General features: G+C 45.1%; 1 protein-coding gene across 1 annotated transcript in view; it reads right to left on the bottom strand.

Moving 5' to 3' along the window:
- Nucleotides 1-18,917, bottom strand: part of usta (uronyl 2-sulfotransferase a) — a 52,781-nt gene extending 33,864 nt beyond the window's left edge. The window contains exon 1 of the mRNA XM_034580368.1: nt 18,340-18,917. Within this exon, the coding sequence (XP_034436259.1) occupies nt 18,340-18,574 (235 nt within the window). The 5' untranslated portion in view covers nt 18,575-18,917. The remainder of the gene's footprint in view (nt 1-18,339) is intronic.
- Nucleotides 18,918-21,800: the final 2,883 nt, after the last annotated feature.

The raw sequence follows: 21,800 nt of genomic DNA, 5'->3' as shown, positions 1-21,800 counted from the left end.
TCAGAGCTGAAGTCGGGCCAACACTAGCTAAAGATAGATCGTGCCCAAATGCCAGAGTGAGTTTTCCACAAATTTTCAATAGCTGATTTACTTTAATCAGGTAATTGCTTCGCTTAATTTGACTTATACATCATCATCATAATCATATTTTCTTACCTAATTACTACTTGGGAGGAATTATAGTGGGCCAAACCATGACGCTCCCTCTCCACCTTCAGCTGTTTTCCATGCAGAGCAAGTGGTGTGCAGATGCAGCGTATGTGCCAGAGTGCTGCTGCTGGTACATAACCGCATGTGTGTTTCTGAAATCTTCACAATTTGGGGAATTTAAAAAGCTTTAGCGGGTAAAGCATTTTAAAAACGCTGTGTGTGCATGCACCAAATGCTTGCAAATTACATGTATGTGCTTTATCTTTGTGCACATGTGTGCTTTCACATGTAAAAGTAGAATCTGCAAAACCCCAAAACTTTCACTAATTACACAGCAGATGGTGGCAGAGCCCTGGCCTCCATGTCTGCTACATAAATACTCATCTGACGGAAACGGCTGTCAGGCTCCATCTTGGACTGCAGCTCTGGTCAGTGCCAGGTTGAACCACCGCTGGACCGGACCCTGCCACTCCCTTGTTTTGCGCTCAGTTATTCCAGCATATGTGAGTATATGTGAACATGTGTGACGTGTGAAAGACGGAACAAAAACAGATAGAAAGTGGTTGTGTGTCGATATGTGCACATTTGATCGCATATGAGGGAGAAAACAAGGAAAAGGGAGAGATTTGGATTTGTTTACGTTCGATGGCGTGTGTGCACGTGAGGAAAAGCATGGAAGAGAGAAGTGCATGCATGTGTGTGTGCAAGGACATTTTACAGTGCCCATTACCAGAAGCCACAGGATGTGCGTCTGTAGCAGACCACCTTGTACCCCATGACATCATCACTGCGCCCTCTTAAACTCCACAAACACGTGCGCGCACACACACACACACACACACACACACACACACACACACACACACACACACACACACACACACACACACACACACACACACACACACACACACACACACACACACACACACACACACACACAAAACATGCTGCTTTTCCCCTAACCTCATCAGGTGCCAAAGGAAGTGCATTTGCCATGTGTTGAGCACATGTTGTTGAAAAAGAGGAGAAATTCAGTGTGTGGGATTTCAGGGGATCTATAAGAATAAATAGAAAATAACATTCATAATTATATTTGATTGTGACGTTACGTAAAAGCCACTGTAGGTTCTCATACAGGGAGGAAAAGGGTGAGGGGACGGGGCCTTCTGTTGGTTGCAATCTGCACCCTGACCCCTAGATGCCACTAAATCCTACACACTTGCATAATCAAAAACATATTTACTGTCTACATTACAAAGCGTTTCTCTCAAATGGAGACAGAAGGGATTTATTAAACTAAGGTGAGCCAATTTAAATGGAGTGACGGTGCTTGAACAGTTTGGTGATAATGCCGTGACAGGAGTTTGGCGTCTGGCTGTCCAACAGTGGCCAAAAAAGAGAGCAAAGAGCAACAACCGAGCAATAAACAACAGATGGCAGCTCGCACTTCCAAGAACAGCAAAGACGTATTTATAGACGAAGCCTTTGGAACAGGCTGCGTATACTGCAGTAACAATTAGGGCTGTTAAAAATCAATCCACCACCACCATGAATCAGATTCATAGCCGCAATATGAAAGCAAATCATAATCTGTGTGTAAATACTGCAGAATGTGGTCAACAATAATAAACACGTGCAAGAATAACACGGGTTTGCGTTTTACAATTAGTTGTGATGCAAGATCTGAAGATGTGGAAGTCGAGTCAGCTGTACCACAGTTAGTTAGTTGCAGTTTAAAAAAAGCCTGGACACTTTGAAGCTGCCACCCACTGGAACACATGACGCAGGTGTTGACATCAAAGGCGTCTTATCAAGGAGATAGTGCGCAAGATAAAAGCTGATGCATCAGTTCAGCTTCCTGTTCAGTCAAATGATTCATACAATCTGTGGCACAATCTGACTGTGTGATTTCACAGTGCGGAGAGGCATGATCTATGATCCAGCTTGAGTAACACAGGAAGTTGCGTCACCACAGTGTTTCTGAGAGTCCACAAGCAAATGTCAGGAATGTGTCATGTGTTTCAAACGGGTCAGTGAACAGACGAGCATCTTCCGAGTGGAGCGGCTGATTAGTTTCAATTTGAAAATACCGATGATTTTTTTTCCGATGAATTGCTTGATTGTTTGGGAAACAAGACCTGAGCAAACAGTGAAAAAGACCTTATCACAATATCCTAGAGCCCATTGTGACGTCTTTAAATGTCTTGTTATGTCCGACCACCAATCCAAAACCCAAAAATAACCAATCCACTAAACTGATTAATAGATAGGCCTAATCAGAATTTCTGATGATTGACTAATCAGTTAACAGTCACTTCAACCCTACATGTAAGTCAGTCATTGGTTGGAAGATGTTTTATAATTTTACCGATGGAAATGAAAGTAAAATCAGGTAAGAGAACCACTGCAGAGTGTCATCCATACGTTCCTTCATCCGTACATCCATCCATTATCTATACTGCTTATCCTTTAAGGGTTTAGCTGGAGCCAAACCCAGCTGACAATGGGTGAGAGGCAGGGTACACCCCGGACAGGTCCCCAGCATACGCAGGGCTGACAAACAGACACAAACAACTAACTCCGGACAAATTAAAGACTCCATGCCTGTGGACTGTGGGAGGAAGCCCGAGTGCCTGGAGAAAACCCACACAGACATGGGGAGAACATGCAAACACAGGAAGATGGGATTCAACCCAGTAACCTTCTTGCTGTGAGGCGACAGTGCAAAGCCCTGCACCATTATTCAAAGAAAGACAGAAAAAAAGAAAGAGAGAAATACCAGTGTTGTTGAACTTTTCCGACCTCTGTGGCTTCTCTTGCTTCATTTGCAATCATCGTTTCTTATCTCCAAACAGACGCCAGCACAACAACAGCTTCTGGGAAATCTCTCTTTCTCACCCTGCTGCCTCTTTCAATAACAACTTTATAATTAGAGCAGAAATACGATACCATTGACGGTTTTAAACGATCGCCTCTTAAGCTGCCATAAATCTAACTGGTTATGAAACAGACACTTAATTAAGCTAATAAACATGCAAATGAGAAAATTCCTCTATGCTGACACATGCACCGTAAGCTTCTGAGAAACGGCCGCGTTTTTGCTGTCCCGTCTCTAGCAACAAAACCCAAACCACAAGCTCTCAAGGAGAAGCAATAAAGAAATATACACCTATTAAAGGTCATTAGGAGGCTAATTTTCTTCATAAAGTGGGTTTCCTTACAGGACCAGCAGAGTGCCAAGTGTATTCCTCCTCTGTTTCTGTCATCAGGGGCACGGAGAAGGCATGTGGGAGGGTTGAAAGTACTAAATCGGCCTCTCTTGCTGTGTTAGGGTAAGGTCACATAGTACATCACATCTCGGTTAGAGGCAGCACACTGAAACCCTGTGCTGTGCAGCCACCCTGCTGAGACCGACACACACACACACACACACACACCACTTCTATCTCTCTCTCTCTCACACGCACACACACAGCCATTCTACACATGCATGCAAGTGAGCGGCAAACAAACACGGCATCCACACGCCGACGCTGTTGACTCATGCTAATGCTGGCCGGTGGAGCTGCGCGGCGTCGAGGTGAGGGAAACTCTCTCACCCTTGACTGGCCCCTCGGAAACATGGGCACGGCTTCAAACTCGGGCCAAACACTGGCTCATACAGCGAGAGCAATAAGTAGCTTTCATTCATAAACACCGTCTGACGGTCAGCTCATTGTCATTTGAGGGCAGCCGGGATAATTAGCTCCCAATTGTGGTCAGGACTTTGAATGGTGACAGACAAAAATACTGTAAGGCCAAACCCTTAAATTCAATCAAGCTGCACCAAATTTCACATACTCATAGATATCAGTTCCCTAAATGTACCAGATTTTGTATATATTCAACAAGATCCACTTGTTGGGAAAACAATGAAAATGTTGAACAATGCCCTGTCTTGGCTGAGGGGGGTAAAGCGTGTATTCTTGCATACAAACTAACTGACAGGGGTGAAAACATAATCTTCTTGGCGTATATAACTCTCCTGTATCTACACCCAGTTCTAAACTCATTGGTATATGAGGACTGGACCGAAGTTATATTTCAACCTCAGTGTGTTGCTGACATCCTAGTGACGTCAGCACGGAACCACACAAGAGCTCCGCTCACACATTGGTCCAAATGTATTTGTGCTCAGTCATCGTGGTCATCTTCTGTCCATATGCTGCTGGTCACAGTTCACAGACGCAGACAGTCTGCACTGGCCTATAATCAATGTGTCATGTTGGAGATTCGGTGTGGGCACATGCTTTTAGCTGCGTCTTTAAATATACAACCAGGAATCTATCCACCTCCTTAAGGCTCCGGTCTGGGAGATGACATTGTCAGAGGGAATAAAAGAAGAAGACAAAGATAAAGAGAAAGAGGAGAGATAAAGGGAGACGCTGAGTAAAGGACATCTGGTTGACGACAAGCAAGTGCCGAACAGGATACTTTATTTTTCCACCTGTTTCCCTAACAGCACTTAATATTCCAAAGAACAGATGTTAACCAGAACACACAAACTCCTCGAAAGCCCAGTTTGAGTGGTGTGGCTTTTCCATCTCTGTGGAGAATAACCCACATGGGCCCAGTTTCTGCTGCTGCTTCTGCCCCTTTATTTAGACCAACCACACAGGGATCCTTTACTCTTATAAATAGACGCAAAGCAGCTTGTACACCACAGTCCATCTGAGCATATGTGACTCACACACATGTGACTGAGCAATGTGTGCATTAATGAATGAATGAGCACGTTGATGCTTGTTGGAGGTGTGGGAAGAATCAGAGTGACTGATCATTTTGAGTTACTTGAGTATTTTCCATAATTAGTTAGTTCCCTACTCTCTTCTGTCAAAGGGCAGTACTGTAGGATTTTACTTACACAACCTGTGACCATCTTTTGAATGATGATAAACTGTTATACATAAAGAGATGAATAGAAAAGTTTAAATTCAGAAGTAAAATGCAGCTTACAGTAGTCTACACATAATATTATATACATAATTAAAAAGGCAGGACCCTCAGTGACTAAAATTATACATGATACAAAGGTAGGCCTACATTTTGCTGATACGATTTACAGAATGTTCTTTTGCATAAACACAATTTTTGCTATGTTATTTGAATATTTGAAATAATATTTGAAACATAACTTGACTTAACAGGGACAGACTACCAGGAAACTTGGTGGAAGGAAGCAGTATGGGTCAGTAAAGGGGCGCATCGAATATTTATATGGGTCCGGATCAGGGGGGGGCGGATCAAGGCATTTGTTTACACTTTCTTTAACATTGGAAGATATTCAATGTTTTTCAAAAAATAATTCCTGAATCTTGACGAAAAGAAAATTCGGGAACTGAATAGTTTAGGGAACTGATATTTATGAGTGTGAGCAATTTGGTGCAGATGAAAATAAAAGTCTGGATCTGGTGAATTTCAATGTGGTTTCATAAGTTGGCCTTGGCGGCGGTGTGCACTCCACTGAGTACCGTACTAGATCAGTTGTTAAATCAAAGCTTTATTCGTCAGCAAATATAACCTGTAGTAGAAATAGCAATGACTCACAATCTCACTGCTTTACACTCTGTCGACCTGTCCAGGCTGAACTCCCCCCCCCACTCATCTGTGATTGGCTCCAGCCTCCCCCGCGTCCCTCAAAGAATAAGCAGCATAGATAATGGATGGATGGATGCTGCTATACATGGCATTGTGGTAATTGCAGTTCACTGGGGTTTTTTCATCGCGGGATTCCTTTATTAAACGACACCAACAGGAAACGCCCCCAAAAAAATTCAAACATGTCGCATCACAACAACAGAAAAATAACTAAATGTACTTGTTCCCCTTTATTTTATATGAATGTTTTGTTTGTTTACTACGCGCTGAAGTGCTGCTGTCGGTGAGCGCAGGCTGCAGCTAAGCGTGGCCTTGAAGATGGAGCTTGTCTTTAATTTAGCCATGTGGGCTATCGGCTACACTAGCTGGTGGTCAGCGGTTCGCTTCAGGCCTCCAAGAACAGCTCATTAGAACAGAGCGGCTTATTATAGACAAACCAACACTGAGCTACAAACTACAGACCCACAGTCCGGCCTGTTATGAAACATACGAGAAACAGAGCGAGAGAATTTGTCCACTCGCGTAAGGAAGACGGACGGTTTCTAGTTTTGGGTCCAGCTCCACCTTGAGAGACTTTGTTTTATTTTTGTTTCTGGAGAGACAATAAAGAACAGGCACGAGTAAAAAGGAAACTGAGGATAAACAGCCGGATGATGGAAGTGGTAGTAATGTTTGCTGATAATCCCCGAAGGCTGCGATCTCTTTGTGACAACATCTTTTATCCCTTTCTGTTCAATTTTCATCTACTGTTTATAGTCTTTTCTTCCCGCACTGGATTGAACACAATTATGCGTTCCCTGAAGCAAATTTCATGAACAGACGTAAAGACGTTTCGTTTTCTCTCTCTCAGACGGTGAAACAGGCACCTTGGCCGATAATCGGTAGACATACTTTTCATACCGACAGGTCTACAAGCACAGCAGCACCAAGACACAAAAACATAAGACTGTGAACTCGCGAAAGAACGAACACTTAAGAGTCAGCAAACTTAAACACACACACACACACGGATAAAACATGCATAAACAGTAACACGTATACACAAATGGGTGGAGAGGGTACAGGAGAGCTCAGAGAGACAGCGGTTTTCAAATCATGTGGTCGGGTGGGTAATGGAACTGCATGTAGTGATTAGAGACACAAACGTCCCAGCTGGCAGTTCCACGCTGCCAACACACCCAGTGGCACAATTGTGTGTGTCTGTGTCATACATGTCCACTCCAGAGCGGAGGACAACACGGAGGCCGCATCTGCTCGCCAAGTGTTTGCCGCCCAGGAAAGAATTTACGTGGAAGTTTCTCGCACAGACGTCCCAGAGAGGAAACAGGGGGGGGAGGAGAGAGAGAGGAGATACATGGCATGAGGACGAGGAGAGAGAGAGACAGCGGCAAAGGGACCGGATTGAAATGGAAAAAGAGGGGGAAAGATGGAGAGCGAAAAGGAAGGCTGGATAAACAGTGGAAGAAAAGCACGGTAATCCTCGGAGTGAGAATTTGTGGGGAAGTAGGAGAGCAACCTTCTGCAGTGATGGATGGATTTGCAGTACAGGCAGGTCCAACTGGCAGGGATTCAGACCCGTCCAGACTGGTGCAGCGGAGAGAGGTGGTTCTGGGCCAGGCCAGTGGAAACGCTACACAACCAGGATCTGGGCCAGTGAACCAGGCCAGGCCACTGATGGCTTTTCAAGAGGTGCAGCAACACTGTGTGTGTAAGAAGTAGCACTAAATTCTCGGGTTACTAACGTCAAGCGGGGTTTATCCAACATCCCAACATGACCTTTGACCTCTTGTTAAACGTCGGAAGCGTTACTAGTTTAGCAGATTACATTCCTGAACTTCTCTGGATGCTAGAGGTGAACCTTTGACTCACTTTCTTTTTCAGTAAAAATCACAAACACAATGTAATTAACACCACTACCCACTGCTCTGGGCTTCTCCGCTGAGAATGAGGGCCGCAACCTCAGAGTTGACCAAACAGGAAAAAGAACAAACTTCTTGGAAGCTGCATGTTTGTGTGTCTTTGGATATAAAAAAAAAAAAAAAACCTTTGGACTGTGTCGCTCACTCACACTGTCTCTTCAAAACATCTGGAAAATGTGGTTTCTCCTGCAGACCGGAACATTTGTACAGGGTCAGGGCTGCAGCAGCTCACCACTACAGTACAGTAACGCTCCCTCGGCTGCGGCTTCAGCAGCTGAGGCATCTGTTGTTTGCAGGGTAAACACGAAAGAAGACGGGGGAAAAAAAGATCTCGATATTGAGTTCATAAGTGTGACAGGTGATGGCAGCATGTGGATTTTCGCACTGGCCCTCACTTTTTTCCCTCGGTTTTTTGGCGCGTACGACGTTCTCTCAGTAGTTTGCACTCCTGTCTTCACATAAGAGGCAGGTATTGAGAGAAAAGAGGGAGACGGGGAGAGAGAGAGAGAGAGAGAGAGAGAGAGAGAGAGAAGTGGTGGGAGACAACGGCGGGTCTCAGGGACAGGGAGCACATTTTGAGACGGAGGTGCGAGATCTGGCCCAGGTGAGGTTTCGCTTTCCACGGGGGACGACCACATTCCAACTGACCGTTTCAAAAATGCTCTTCAGACCGTCCACCCTCTCCTCTTTGCCGCCAATGCATTAATCTGTCTCAGCGCAGCCAAGCTCTGGAGCAATAAATAGTTTTATTCTCTGCAGGGCGGTTTCGGTGGTGTTCCTTCCGACTGCTGCAAACAGGGGCAGGGGGGGTCACTGATGATGATAGGATTAAGTTAGAACAACTGCTGTGCAAGATGCTGTAGGGATGTAATAAAAGTTGTGAGTTGCTTCATATCTATTAATCTATATATATATATATAAAGTGATAGAGTGAGATCATGGGTCACAATGTGGAAATACTGGCAGCAGAGCACACGGCTCCACATCCAGCAATGTCACCGTTAAAAATATTGAGCTGTCTCTGGTGTCAGCAGACGATAAAACGATAATAATAACTTTAAGTCAGCTTTATCTCCCCTCAAGGGTGTGGAAGCCTGCGGTGATCCTTTTTAAGTGTATACCAGTCGACTCCGGGCTGTCATCTAACTTACTGAGTTATGGCTCTCTGAGTGACGGGCAGAAATTACATAAGAGTTTGTTTGGATGGGAGCTGAGAGGTGTTACTTGGCATCTTTCTACAGCGTTCCTCTCCGTCTAGCTCGGCCCTTCGGATATGTGCAGCGGCTCTGTGAAAAAACTGTGTGTAAACAAAAGCAAATGCCGGGTGTGTTTCAAAAGCTGAAGTGTAGAGCAGAGGACACCTTTTAAATTAAACTGAGGAAAAAAGTTTCCAATGTATTTAAAGTTATTTCTTGCAAAACAGCAGCGTATTACCGATGGAACAATTAGGATCTTTCATGTAAGCTAAGCAGCAGAGGAAAGAGAGCGTGTGTTCGTTTCCAAGTCTTCCAGTGCTCCTGCCTTCATGGAAACATTGCTTTATCATTATGTAATGGTCTTTCCTTAATCTAATCCCCATTTGGTTTCATCTGGGACCAACTAGGATCTTTTAAAAGGCGTCTTAATGGTGCATACATGCGTGCACTTGCACCCAAATGAAATGAAAGTGAAATCAAACAAATTCATGTAGCCCATAAGCTTTCATGTTCAGAGCCAACAGGCCCCTGCAGAGCTAATGAGAGACCAGTATAATAATAATAATAAAGGTTGACGGCTTCAGAAAGTGATGATCTGTGTTTTGGTATCGTTTTCTAAAAAAGGGGAACTTCTGACAAACCACACACCTGACTCTGCCCTCGGGTTTCACTCTTGCTATCTGGCAGGAAACAACATTTAACATCTGTTTGGATTACGTGTGCATGTAGTGAAGTGATTTCTGCCACTGACAGGTAGATAGAAGGGCTGATAACAAATGGATTAAAACAGCCGAGCAAGGAAAACAGGATGGTTAGTTCACCCCCTACACTAGAGATGCACACAGAGTTTGATTTGGTCATTTGTAAGAGGCCCATTTGCACGGCCGGTACCTACCGGACCGAATCACAAGGCACATTTCGGTGCCTGAGCTCTCTACTGAAATGGTCGCCCTGCTTACAGGCACGTAGCGTTAGCCTGCAGTTAGCTGGTAGCTACCTCAAACTCGAGTCGACACGACGCCAAAATGCCGAAAGCTAATCAGTCGAAGGTGAGGCTGTATTTCACTTGAAAGGATTCCGACATCAAGACGTGCAGCAGAAAACGATTCTGTAAAGAGAGAACCACGTCAAACCTAACGAAGCACCAGGCAACCCGTGTTTTGCTGCTTGCGTGACCCCATGCCGAGCACAACAGCCGACAGCGTGGGCGTCCTTGGCTCCAGCGGTGGGGAGACAACTGATGAAGAGTTTGGAGCTGGAGTATTTTGCCGTGTTAGACACTGAAATTGTTATTTAGTGTTAAATTATTGTAGTTGGCTTAGGTTTTATGCTTTTTAAAACAGTTCTGCCACCGTTTGGGCACCAGTCCCACTTTAAAAGGATTGATTTAGAAACCAGTATCTGAAAAAACCCAAACGTCACCCTCACCCTAATCCTCACCCGCAGATTTCAGATCCAGAAAACTCAGCTGAACCCAGAACGGGCGCGTAAAACTTAAAAGTGCAGAGCAATACGATTCCCCAAACCAGCACATCGTGGTTTTAACAACATGGGCTGGGCATTGCTGGTCTATCTGCCTCGCTGTATATTTAAAGCTGCTATTTTAAAACACTATATACTTTTTTCATTGCCATGAAATGAGGCTAGCAGACAGCTGTGGTGAACGCACTCAGAATAAAGATAGGCAGAGTTCCTTGAACAAGGTATGTCGCTGACCACCGGGCAACATGTTTCCTTTTAACAAGTCCCATAACAACCAATTACTTGGCCTCAGGCTGTGTGTTTGTTCCTGAGCTGCGATGGGAAGAAAGAAAAAAGGGACAAAAATCCAGTTGTAGAATTAAATTGGAAAATAATTGCCCGACTTCGGTGACCACAAAAACCTGCCGATTGACGACAAGTGTATATGTGGCCGCTTGAATGGAAACAGGCGCTCGACATGTTGGGTGTTCCGTGGCAATAAACAGAGGAATGTGGAGAACCTTCAACACTCGCCAAAGTAAACAAAGAAACTTCCCAAATAAGCTGAGCACACCAGGGCATGGAGATACGAGGAAGGGTTGAGCTGATCCAAAAATCAACAGCTCGCACAGCACACTGGATTTATTCTGCTTCCAATTCAGGCAGGAAAAAGACCTCGATTCAGATTAGAGGTCCTGTCCCTCCGTATGAGCGGAGAGGAGCTGATTAAAGCACAACTTTTAGTTTACATGTTATAAGCAAATACCTCATTTTCTCACAGGACCTCTATTTATCCTGGCGCTGATCTTTTAAATTATGGGATATACGTCTCACAAGCATTAGCCAAGGTACCACCCAGTGGCTGCGGGCCCTGAGCCGCCCACCCATTTATGCACCACCACAGGCGATGACATAAAAGCCACCGCAACCAGCCGTCATCAGTGTCTTGGCAACCGCTTAGAAACAGCACACAGTTCCTAAAAACCACCCCCTTCTGAGCCGGTGTAAAAATGTGTATGATGTTGACGACATGAAGCACAAAAGGCTGAAATAAATACACCCGTTCACATTAGGTTAGTCGGGTGTGCAAGTTTTGAAGGGATAATTGGCCATTTTGGGAAATACACTTTATCGCTTTCTTGCCAAACGTTGATAAAAATATGTAGCACGCTCACGTCTTGGTATTAAAGGAACGGTTTGACAGTTTGGGAAATGTGCCTTTTGTAGAGTTAAAGAAGAATACTGGGATCCTGTTCAGACCCAGTATTATCATCCTTCCTAAGTGATCACGCTAAGTACAGGTGTGAACGCACCCAAATACGTCCTCAATGCGTTTTGAGATCCAATCCGTCCGGCCACATGTGTCCAGAGGTGGTCTGCGTAAAATCTTTCTTCATAGCGGATCTGCACGCTTCTTATTGATTCATTCAGACCCCCCCACCCTGCTCATTTCCCTCGCTCATGCCGAACACACACATCGTCAGACACATCTGTAAACTGGCTTAAAACAACATCATTTGATCTCCGTGAACACAAATGACCCAAGTGTTTATTTGCATGTTAAGCAGGGAAGTGAGATAAGCTCACAAGTGATCACAACAGACGCATTTTAATGCCTGATGGGAACAGGCGAGTTTAGAGTTGTCCACTTGTGAGGGGATCTCTCAGGACGGATGTTAATATCTGGTGTGAACGAGGCCTGATTTGCATCCCATGTCTTCCGGTTAAATATAATCCGCCAGCAGACAAGTAGCTTAGTTTAGCAAAAAAGACTGAAAACAGGGGGTTTCCTGTTCCCTCGCTCCATCAAATGGTAACAAAGTCTGTCCTCCAGCTTGTGTAAAGCCCAGCATGTGAAAAAACACAAATTCGAACTGTTTATGTGCAGCAGACAGTTTGCTTAGCTTATCATAGCCTTGCTCTCTCCAGTACAAAAGAAAAATGCAAGTGAAAAAATAATCCCACAAAGCTCGAATATAAACAGAATGTAAATTATAACGTTTTTTAACGGGAGAGCTGCTTCATAGAACTGAGGATATTATTTCCATAAAAACACATTGATGTTGCCACGCTGTTAAAATAAGTATTTTATCCTGTGTTTATTTCAATGTGCAGCGACTCAACGAAACATGTCATTTAAAAGTGAATTATTGTGCATCAATCTGAACGGTTAACACACCAACAACTTCTTTTGCCACTATTTGTATTATAGTATTATTTGAATCAGTCGTTTGTGTACTGTATATATATATACAAACAGCTCATTCACAAACCACTGCCGACTCATTTCTCTGGGTTTTCTCTTGGGTTAATAAGCATCATTGTTCAGTAATCCTTGAGCAGCAGTCACAGCGTACAGCACCCGTGTGTCTGTGTTTTTTTTTTTACATCTTTCTTTCTTTTTCTGTGGTGAAAACAAATGCACTAATGGAGGATAATTACCCCGTGTTGTTTTAGCGGTTGCTCGTCTCTCTGGAGAGAGGGCAGCGGCAGCCTCTCAGGCAAGGAGATGCTAATTGGTAATGCTAATTGCATCTGTTATGTAATCATGGCGTGACATGAAGCCAATCTCTCAAATTATTTCATTTTCTAATAACCCCAGAAATAAGGAATGCAACAGATCATCATTTGTCACGACTAATGGAAAAAAGAAAATATATGCGAATCCACCTGTGTTTGGACCAAACAAGAAATATTAATTTGTGCTTTTGTTTTCTTCAGAATCCTCCAATTAAAATCAAATCACTGTTGGTTTTTCTGTCTTTGGTTTCACCCCTTTTCTCCTTATTGACCCTTACACCCAATTAACAGGCTGGCACGCATGTTAGAGAGCAGGTAAACAAACGGAGAAATGTATGTTTTTGCTTTGGTTGATCACCTGTTTTAACTTTGCACGACTAAACAATCAAAAAATGTACAGTTTGACCATTTTTTCCTCAACGTCTGGGACCATTAAAAAAAACTTGAGTGGCAGCACTGGTCATGATTTTTATTTTATTTGACACTTAAAAACACGGACTGTCACTTCGCTCAAAGACTCAGTGCAACTAAATCTGTCAGCCTGAAGAACAAAATATGACCCGATGAAGTAAAGACCTTGTTTTTAATTTCCTCCAACAGGAAGCGCGGGCGCACTGGTGTGTGAGCGGAGCCGCGACTCTGCTCCAGAAATCACACGTACACGTCTGGCTCGCTCAACAAAGCTCCTCTGCATAATGTGGAGTTTGTTTGTCCGTTTCCTCGCCGCGGCATGCAGGTCTCAGCGGGCACGTTTTAAATACCTGTGTGAACGCTCTCGTGCATTTTAATGACGTTTGAGCAATCGGGGGGGGGCAGCAGGTCAGACGTGAGGTCGGTGGCACAGGTTGGGGAGTTGAGTGTCTCCCGTTCAAAAACACTGAGCAAATTCGAGGAACGAGAATAGGTGCGGGATTCCATCTGTGATTATTATTGTGATGAATAGAATTGTGTGTAATGAAGCAAAACACAACACGTACAAGTGTAACTATATCTCCATTAGTGGGTCCAGCAGCGTTGAGCAGTTTGAGCTCACCACTGTAAGTGTTAATCTATATTTGTAATCAGCAGAGTGTGTGTTTGTGTCATGGTACACCATCAGCTAAGTGTTTGCATGAACATTGCAGATTTTCAAGCTGATTTCTATCGTTACAATATCAATAGTATATGAAGATGAACTGTTCAATTTCCCATCGTGTTGCCTGGACCAAGATATCCTCGATATTTGGTTGCCGAAGAATTAAGAATTACATCGTGAATTTTCAGTTTGCCCGCCCCCCCCCAACAGTCTGATGGAGAGAGAGCAGTGGCACCAGAATCAAGTCATACCAGTCAAAATGAACCGGTTAGCACAACAAGTGTATTTCCGGACTCAAGACATTCCGGGCTACTTACTGTCTATGAGCTTCAATACGCAGCGAGGGAACTACAGCATATGGAGGAGGAAGAGGACGCAAAAGGGAATACCACAGTCCTTTCTCTCTGTCATTTTGCACCATTTTCTTCCCGCCTCTCTACTGCATGCATATATACTTAAGTTTTATTAGAAGGCCATCCTCCCAGCAGTGGATTAATCCTTAAACTCTCCCTTCCTCCATTACTTCTGTTCCCATTCTCACTCCCTTCTTCTTTATACACGAGTAAAATTGTATTGCCGCACTGCTCACACTGGCCAAACTAAACTTCATTAGAATTAATTTTAAAAAATGTGCGTTCACCCACTTCCTGTTGAGCTTTGCTGTAAATAGGACAGCGGCCGGAGGGAGGAGAGGGATCCTGAACCTCCTCCTGCGTGTACCTGTGTAATCCCTTAACACCGCCCTGCAGTTTACGGCTCGCACACTCTTACCCGCCACTTTCTGGGAAATTTATGCGTGCGACTGTTCCGGGGTTACAGAGTTCTTTTCAGAAGCGGAGACTGACAGTTGCACAGGGTTCCTTCGGCGTTTATGATTTATGGTCAGGGAGAGCGGGGACAAACACAGAGGAAGACCTGTCCTTAAAAATCTATTCCATCCATTCACATGGCGGGGAATTCAGCGCTCGGCGTTTGCTGACTAATCCTGAAGGGGTCCAGCTCAGCAAGTGGAAGATTTGAGAGAACAGAAACAAACTTTTTCTACTTCTGTTTCTCTTTCGTGGCTCCAAAGAGCTACAAGAGGACGGCATGAAATATAAGGTCATTATCCCATCGTGACATTAAAACTCCCTGAAATCATGTCACTGCAGAGATATAAGGTGTGTGGTGCCTGTGAATAGTGAGTAAAACCCAAACACAGGCTTCATGGTTTCAAACTCTGGTCAGGTCCAGTCTTTACTTTATTTTTATCTTATATAATATGTTATATACGTTGAGTTTTAAGCAGGAATGGAGGCAGCTGCTTCGATATAAAGATTCCTGACTAATAACAGCTCATTCGTCAAATAAGATCCACACTGGTGTTTATGAACAGTCAGGTTCCCCTAAATGTATATGTTTATATAAATTGAACTTAATTATGTTTCAGTCAGAGACGTTCCAAGTCAAAAATCCAGAGGAATCACTGCCGCACAGTCAGGTGTGATTGTGCATTCACACACGGAGACACACACCTTTGCTACAAGAGAAACATCACTGAAATGGAGGTTTAGAATATATGTGTGTGTGTGTGTGTGTGTGTGTGTGTGTCTGTGTGTGAGTCAGTGAACACACAGCGGTGGGCAGGCTGTAATTCCAGGTCTAAAGGTCTACACGCCGTTTTAGTCGCTGCAGCTATACGTTGAGTGACACCCTCAAACACCAAACCCGCGGCCCGGCCCAAAAACAAAAAAGGCTCTGTTCCCTGTACGCCGTGTGTGACCGAGAGAAGCACACACACACACACACACACACACACTTAAGACACACTTGCACAAAATCAACCTAGTATTCTCTTCCACGTAGACTCCCACATTCACTCACCCCACCAGGAATCCTCACCTTCATCTTGGCACGGTGCAGCCAAAAGTAACACAACTCAGCTGAAGGTAAATAATCTACTAATCACTGGTTGCTCCTAAGAGGCTGCTCGGCCGTCCGTCACACATACTACGTACAGTGTGTATGAGGAGGAGGAGGTGCACTGATGCTGAATTCCCTCTTTATTTCCTCATGTATTCCTGTTTTTTGGGGGGAAAGCAAACCTCCTGTAAGCAAACGTTTGTCAGGGTTTGCATTTTCCTTAAATATCTGGAGAATATCCGGAATTCGGTGCACGTCTGGAAAAAACCCGGACGCACAAAGTTCTCTTGCGAAAATAACTTTCTTCCAAAATCTCTTTCATAGCACCATGGAGGCAATTTTTGACGCCTAAGCACCAAAGGATTCTGCCCAGCGAGCTCTCCGCCTCCCTCCCAGGTTTCTCTCTCCTCTCCCTCCACTATAAAGACCACATGTGTGTTCAGAATGAAGACAACTAGAAGACCATCTGAAGCCCATTTCTCTGCTTTCTTCATCTGTCCCGACCGACATCCAGCCTTCACCGTCACTTGCCTATAAAGCTCAGGAACCAGAATACGACCCGAATATAAATTAACTTTAACTGCTGCTTGTAACCTCATATTGCCACTTCAATGGTGTCACTGCTCTCAGTCAAAAAAACAACACAAAGGCTTTTCTCCTCCAGCATCGTAACGAGCGGAGACGATTACTCATGCAGAACCCAGTGGAGGTTCTACACTGTAGTTGTGTCACTGTTACATAAGGAACACCCCCTCCTCTCGCTCCTGAAGTCGGCGGAGTATAGAGGAGTCAGTGTTTGACAGGACTCGGGCCCCCGGGGGTCTCTGTGCAGAGCTGCAGCGAAGCTCACGTCACGCAGGTGGGCCCAGACACTCATTCATCTTCTCGCAGAGGAATCCCTCGCCCTCATGGTTCCCACATGGCGTTTCTCAGAGCAACGCGCCAGCTCTGTGTGTAATGGCACTCAGACCCTCCTCCATCCTGTACGATAAAGTATCTAAGATCCAGCTGATAACTGTAACTTCCGTGTGTGCAGGTTGCAGAGCACTTCTCAGAATCCGGATTCCCAGTACGGCCCATCCGATCCGCCTGTTTGTGCATTAGCTCTGTGCAATCACTCTAAAACTGAACGAGCATCGACTGCTGCAATTTCTAAATCACATTAGGCTGCAAAGTTCCATCAGAGCGAATGTGTGCAGTGGGTATAGAGTCTGCTTCGAAAATCAAATTGTGTTTCAGAGGAAAGTATCTATACTCTCCTTGATACCCAAATAGAATGATGAACAATGAATTTCCACGCACTGCAAAAACTTAACACAGTGAAGAAAAACTTTCTGTGTTGACGTTTCGCAACACTGGACCACATTACAATGATTTCTTTCTTATTGTGTAGCGTTGGTGTGCAGGTATTTGAACAAGTGCAAGAGTGTGTCTGTGTGTGTGTGTGTGTGTGTGTGTGTGTGTGTGTGTGTGTGTGTGTGTGTGTGTGTGTGTGTCCACAGGAAACCAATCTGACCCAGGGGATTAGTGGCTGACTTGGTGAGTAACTCTCATGCTGTTCCAGATGTTTATCACGTCATAAAGGCCTCCAGCCCTCCAGTAGAATTAGGTACACACACGTTTCGCTGCTGCACCCCCCATCGGTAACTGATTTTCAACACACACGCATGAACACACACTTCCTTTCCTGACCCTTGATACATCTCATCCTTGCAAGTCAACACAGACACTCAGACAGATAGAGCCACTCCACTTTCTCCTTGTAATCACACAGTGTGTTGATGACAGTCATCAAGCAGCGCTATCAGAAGTAAAAACACTTTCAAGTCTTCCCCTCGGGACATCATGGTTTAAACTGGAAACCTCCCCACTGTATCATTTACAGAAACACGCGTGGCTGTGGCCGCGTCCAGCCTCGAGGACACCGGTGCGCCCCGCTCCGCCGGTGCCAGCCGTGCGTAATGGGCGCGTGTGTGAGGCTGGAGCGCCGCAGCTTCTGGCTGCACGAGCAAGGAGGTGTCAGTCCCCATCCACGCACAGTACCGAGTCTTTTACAGTTGCTACGGTCTGGCTGTTACCATAACAGTAATCTCTCAATCATGCTCCGACAAGTCAGAGCCGAGATTCGAAGCGCGCAGAGGAGCGCGCATTCCTCAGGGTTCTGGTCAGAAATGCATTTTTTTTAGAAAACTTGGGGATGTCTATAATGTTTAAATGAGAGGTGTGCGTATGCGGATGGAATTACGCACGCGCTGGTTAGGATGCGTGACAGCATACAGTAACTCCACAAGTCCAGGTGGAAGGTTAGAGGAGAGGAGAACTCATCCGAGGTGAACAGAAACCATGGTGCACAGGAGGTGAAAGTCTTATTCATTCTCTAACTTCCCCAGTGCACCTCCCAGGGAAAGACGGGACCGAGAGGAATCGGACTGGTGACGCGTCTCGGAGCAGAGGAAGGAGAAAAAAAAGTTCTTACCGAGATACTGTCGGATGTCCAGCAGGATTTTCGGGGGTCCTCCGTTCAGCTGGTAGAAGAGGGAGGCGAAACAGAAGAGGAAGAGCGTAGCCATGCAGAAACCATAACCTCGCAGGGAGAACCGCAGCGGGAGAATCGCGGAGAGTGCGCTGTACTTTCGGTTGTTTCGCTCTCGGACGTGGTTGGGAGTCGGGCTGTTGCTGTGAAGGGGACTGCCGCTGAAATTCTTCATCATCTCCTCCTCACAAAGCGCCGCGGAAAGTCTCCCATCCGCCCGTGGGAAGCGTAACTTGTCGCCTTGAGATCATCGGAGGTCGGACGGTGAGTTGTTCTGGAAGACGCGCGGGGGGAACCCAGCTCTCTGTGGCTCTCCTCCTCCTCCGCCTCCTCCTCCTCCTCCGCTGCCGCACAGCCACGGAGCTTGTTTTGTTGCGCACGAGCGTTCGGCCTCCTGCTCGGTGCCTCTCGTCCTGCGCTCGTTGGGTGACTGCTCCTTCCTTCCGTCCTCCGGGCAGAGTTAAGGGTCCATCCTTCTGCTCCGTCTCTTTCCTTTTTGGGGAGGTGTCAGATTACTGAACGTGGAAAGAGGAAAAACTTCCACCTCATGCAAAGGAGGACTTGCGTCCGGGGTGCCTGCGCGTAAAACAGCGCCGCCCGGTGTCCAGGAAGAGAGGGCGCATGCAGCCTGTGGTCATCCATTGGAACGAGCCTCCACACAGAAAGTCAGGCTGGAGCTCTGTGGCATTTACAGTTTCAATTTCCACAGGAGTGAAGCCTTCTCATTTGCCCAAACTCTGACAGTTTGATGACAGTGTGGGTCTAATATGGTTTATTTATAATTTTGCAAAAAAAACCTAAGACGCAGACAGACACAACGTGGAACAAGTTGTATCATCACCACTTGGGAAAAGGTTTGGTGATCGGCTGTGTGCTGAAAAGAAGCCGGTGCGATGAGTCTTCATTACGAGTTTGGAGCTCAATCTTGTGTTTTGTTCCCATCATGCACCAGGTGTCCAGAGGGCGGAGTCTTGTTGATGACCCTGGTTAGAAGCCTTTGGCCTTGATGGTCCCATCCAATAAGAAATTGTATTTTCATGGCCATGACTCTACAATACAACAAGATAATATTTACAACAGTCATGATAAAACACAGTGTCTAACACTAATGAAGAGGTGTATCAATGTTTCAAGTGTTTATACAAAAGAAAGAGTCTGACGCAGATCAAAGGAGCTGCCAGGACGGTTGTAATGATAGAGGTGTTGCCAGTAAAGTGTTCATTCATCCAACATCTTTCATTTAACACACGTCACACATGCAAACACACACCCTTACTACCGACTTTACTGGTGAACACATCCCATAGAATCTCTGGTTAGCTTTTGGTGACTATTTGGTTTTAAATAAAAAACTTAGAATGTGCCTTCATCTTCCTCACATTCTGTCTGGTGGGTCGGCCTCAGCGGAGGGTGTCTTGTGATTTAAAGGCCGAAAACACCCGATGACCCTGAGGTACAATACATGCCTGATATCTGCTGGTGGTTGGCAACTTAACATCAGACCAGTGTGAAGGACCTTCAATCATTCAAGGGATAATGGCTCCGGAGGCAGCGAATCCATTTGGACAAAAACTGAGGTCTCCATGGGTCGAGATCCCTTTGTGAGGCTTTTCACTTAGTTTCAGGGTTAGAATAGGAATAAGTATTTGGGTTGGGTACTAACTTGTGATGCTTAAGGTTTGGGGTAAGGGTCTGTCAATGAGTTGCCACGTGTGTCTTTGACTGTCTCTTTCCCCTGGGGGCCGGCTGTTAGGAAACTGAGTCATATATCTTTCCTAAGCACGGCCACAACCCACCATTAGACTACACCTGCACTTAAGAGGCGAAAAGAAGCCGTTCAGCTCAGCGGGCGCACTTTCACTGGTGACAGCTACAGTGGTCGAGGGAGCGACTGCGGCTGTGAAGAACAATTTGGCTTCCAAGACCAGAAGTAATAAAGAAGACGGGCATCATTCAGTTGAGGGCCATTGCCTTGGCTTTTCCACAGGTAAATGGATTGTAAATAGAACAGCACAGAGCGCTGCATAATGCAAACTAGGCACAATAAGGCTGAATTCATTATAGGTTTATAGCCCGGCCAGCCCACTGTGCCATGGAGCACGGGAGTCCTATAGATGTCAGTGAGGTCACCGCAGTCTATCAGGTTTCATCTAATCATAACACGTGGCCATGGGATTTAAACCCAATCATATCTGCTCATATCCTTTTATTGCACATCATCCATCAGTCCAGCCGGGAGGGAGGACAATTAAAACAGTAGCACCAACTCTGGACCTCAGAGGAGAAGTGGAGCGCCTGGATGAAACTCACTCTAACTTCTCACAGCCAGATGTTTAAAATGTAATAAGTCCAGATGTGTGATGCAGGTTTGAGCTGTTAAATCAGTCAGTCGGTGCCTCAGGATGTGTCAGGTCTGTGGACTATAGTCGGACGGACGTTCCTCTGAATTTGCTGTTTGTAAAATCTCACCCAGGTTCAGTAAACAGTGTCTGTGATTCTGACAAAGCACTGGAACAAGGTCCATGTTCCTGCAGGTTTGTAATCAGCAGTTTGTATCCGTGCATGCTGCAGGGATATATACTGTGATTCTACTACTTGTTTTGGGGGGGAATTATCATACACTGAAACAAATGCACTGTAAACAAGCTTAAGTCTTTTAACCTTTTTATTTTAAATTGGATGAGCAATTATATCTGTTGTGGACGGAGTAGAGAGGTGGAGGCGAACTGCTCATTACTGCTGCGTAAAAAAGGAAAATAAATACAATACTAGCAGCTACTAGCCAATAGCAAATTAGGACAGAGCATAGACTTCCTCCCACTCTCCAGAAATAAAGTTACAATATCTGGGATGCAAACTCCATCTTGCACATGTGGAGCCAGAGTCTGCACAATAGCCATCGGGGGAAAGAGGCTACATTAACAAGGCCTCATGTTGAGTACATGTTGGCTGTCAATCATGAAGTTTTACCCTGTATTTATAGCATCAATAAAAATAAAAATAAAACTTATTGGAAAATGAACATTTGGCAAACAGTGTGATAAAAATACCATCTTTGAAAATGTTTTATTTGACTTTTTAATTTGGTCCATGTCGCATCCAGTAACATGGATCAGGCAGGATTCATGACCCACACTGCAGCCAAGTATCCAAGTAAAAACTTCTGTTCTGATTCTGTATTTCATCAATTCGGGGTCTTTGGTCTGATGAGTGCCTATTTGGAACAAACCAAAAAAAGTGTTTTCATTGACGACAGCTGCACTGCGACAAGGGCCAGTCGACCTGAGGACCAGAGCCACAGAGCAACTGTCTGTGTTGCTCCAGAGCACGTGCAGTTCACTAAATGAGGAATTACACGATAGACAAAACAAGGAAACGTTTTTAAGCTCTGTGATTTCAGAGGT

Source organism: Hippoglossus hippoglossus, chromosome 24 (genome assembly GCF_009819705.1).
Source record: "Hippoglossus hippoglossus isolate fHipHip1 chromosome 24, fHipHip1.pri, whole genome shotgun sequence".
NCBI classification, from domain to species: Eukaryota; Metazoa; Chordata; class Actinopteri; order Pleuronectiformes; family Pleuronectidae; genus Hippoglossus; species Hippoglossus hippoglossus.
Note: the sequence above shows the minus strand (reverse complement) of the source record. Positions and strands in the feature narration are given on the sequence as shown.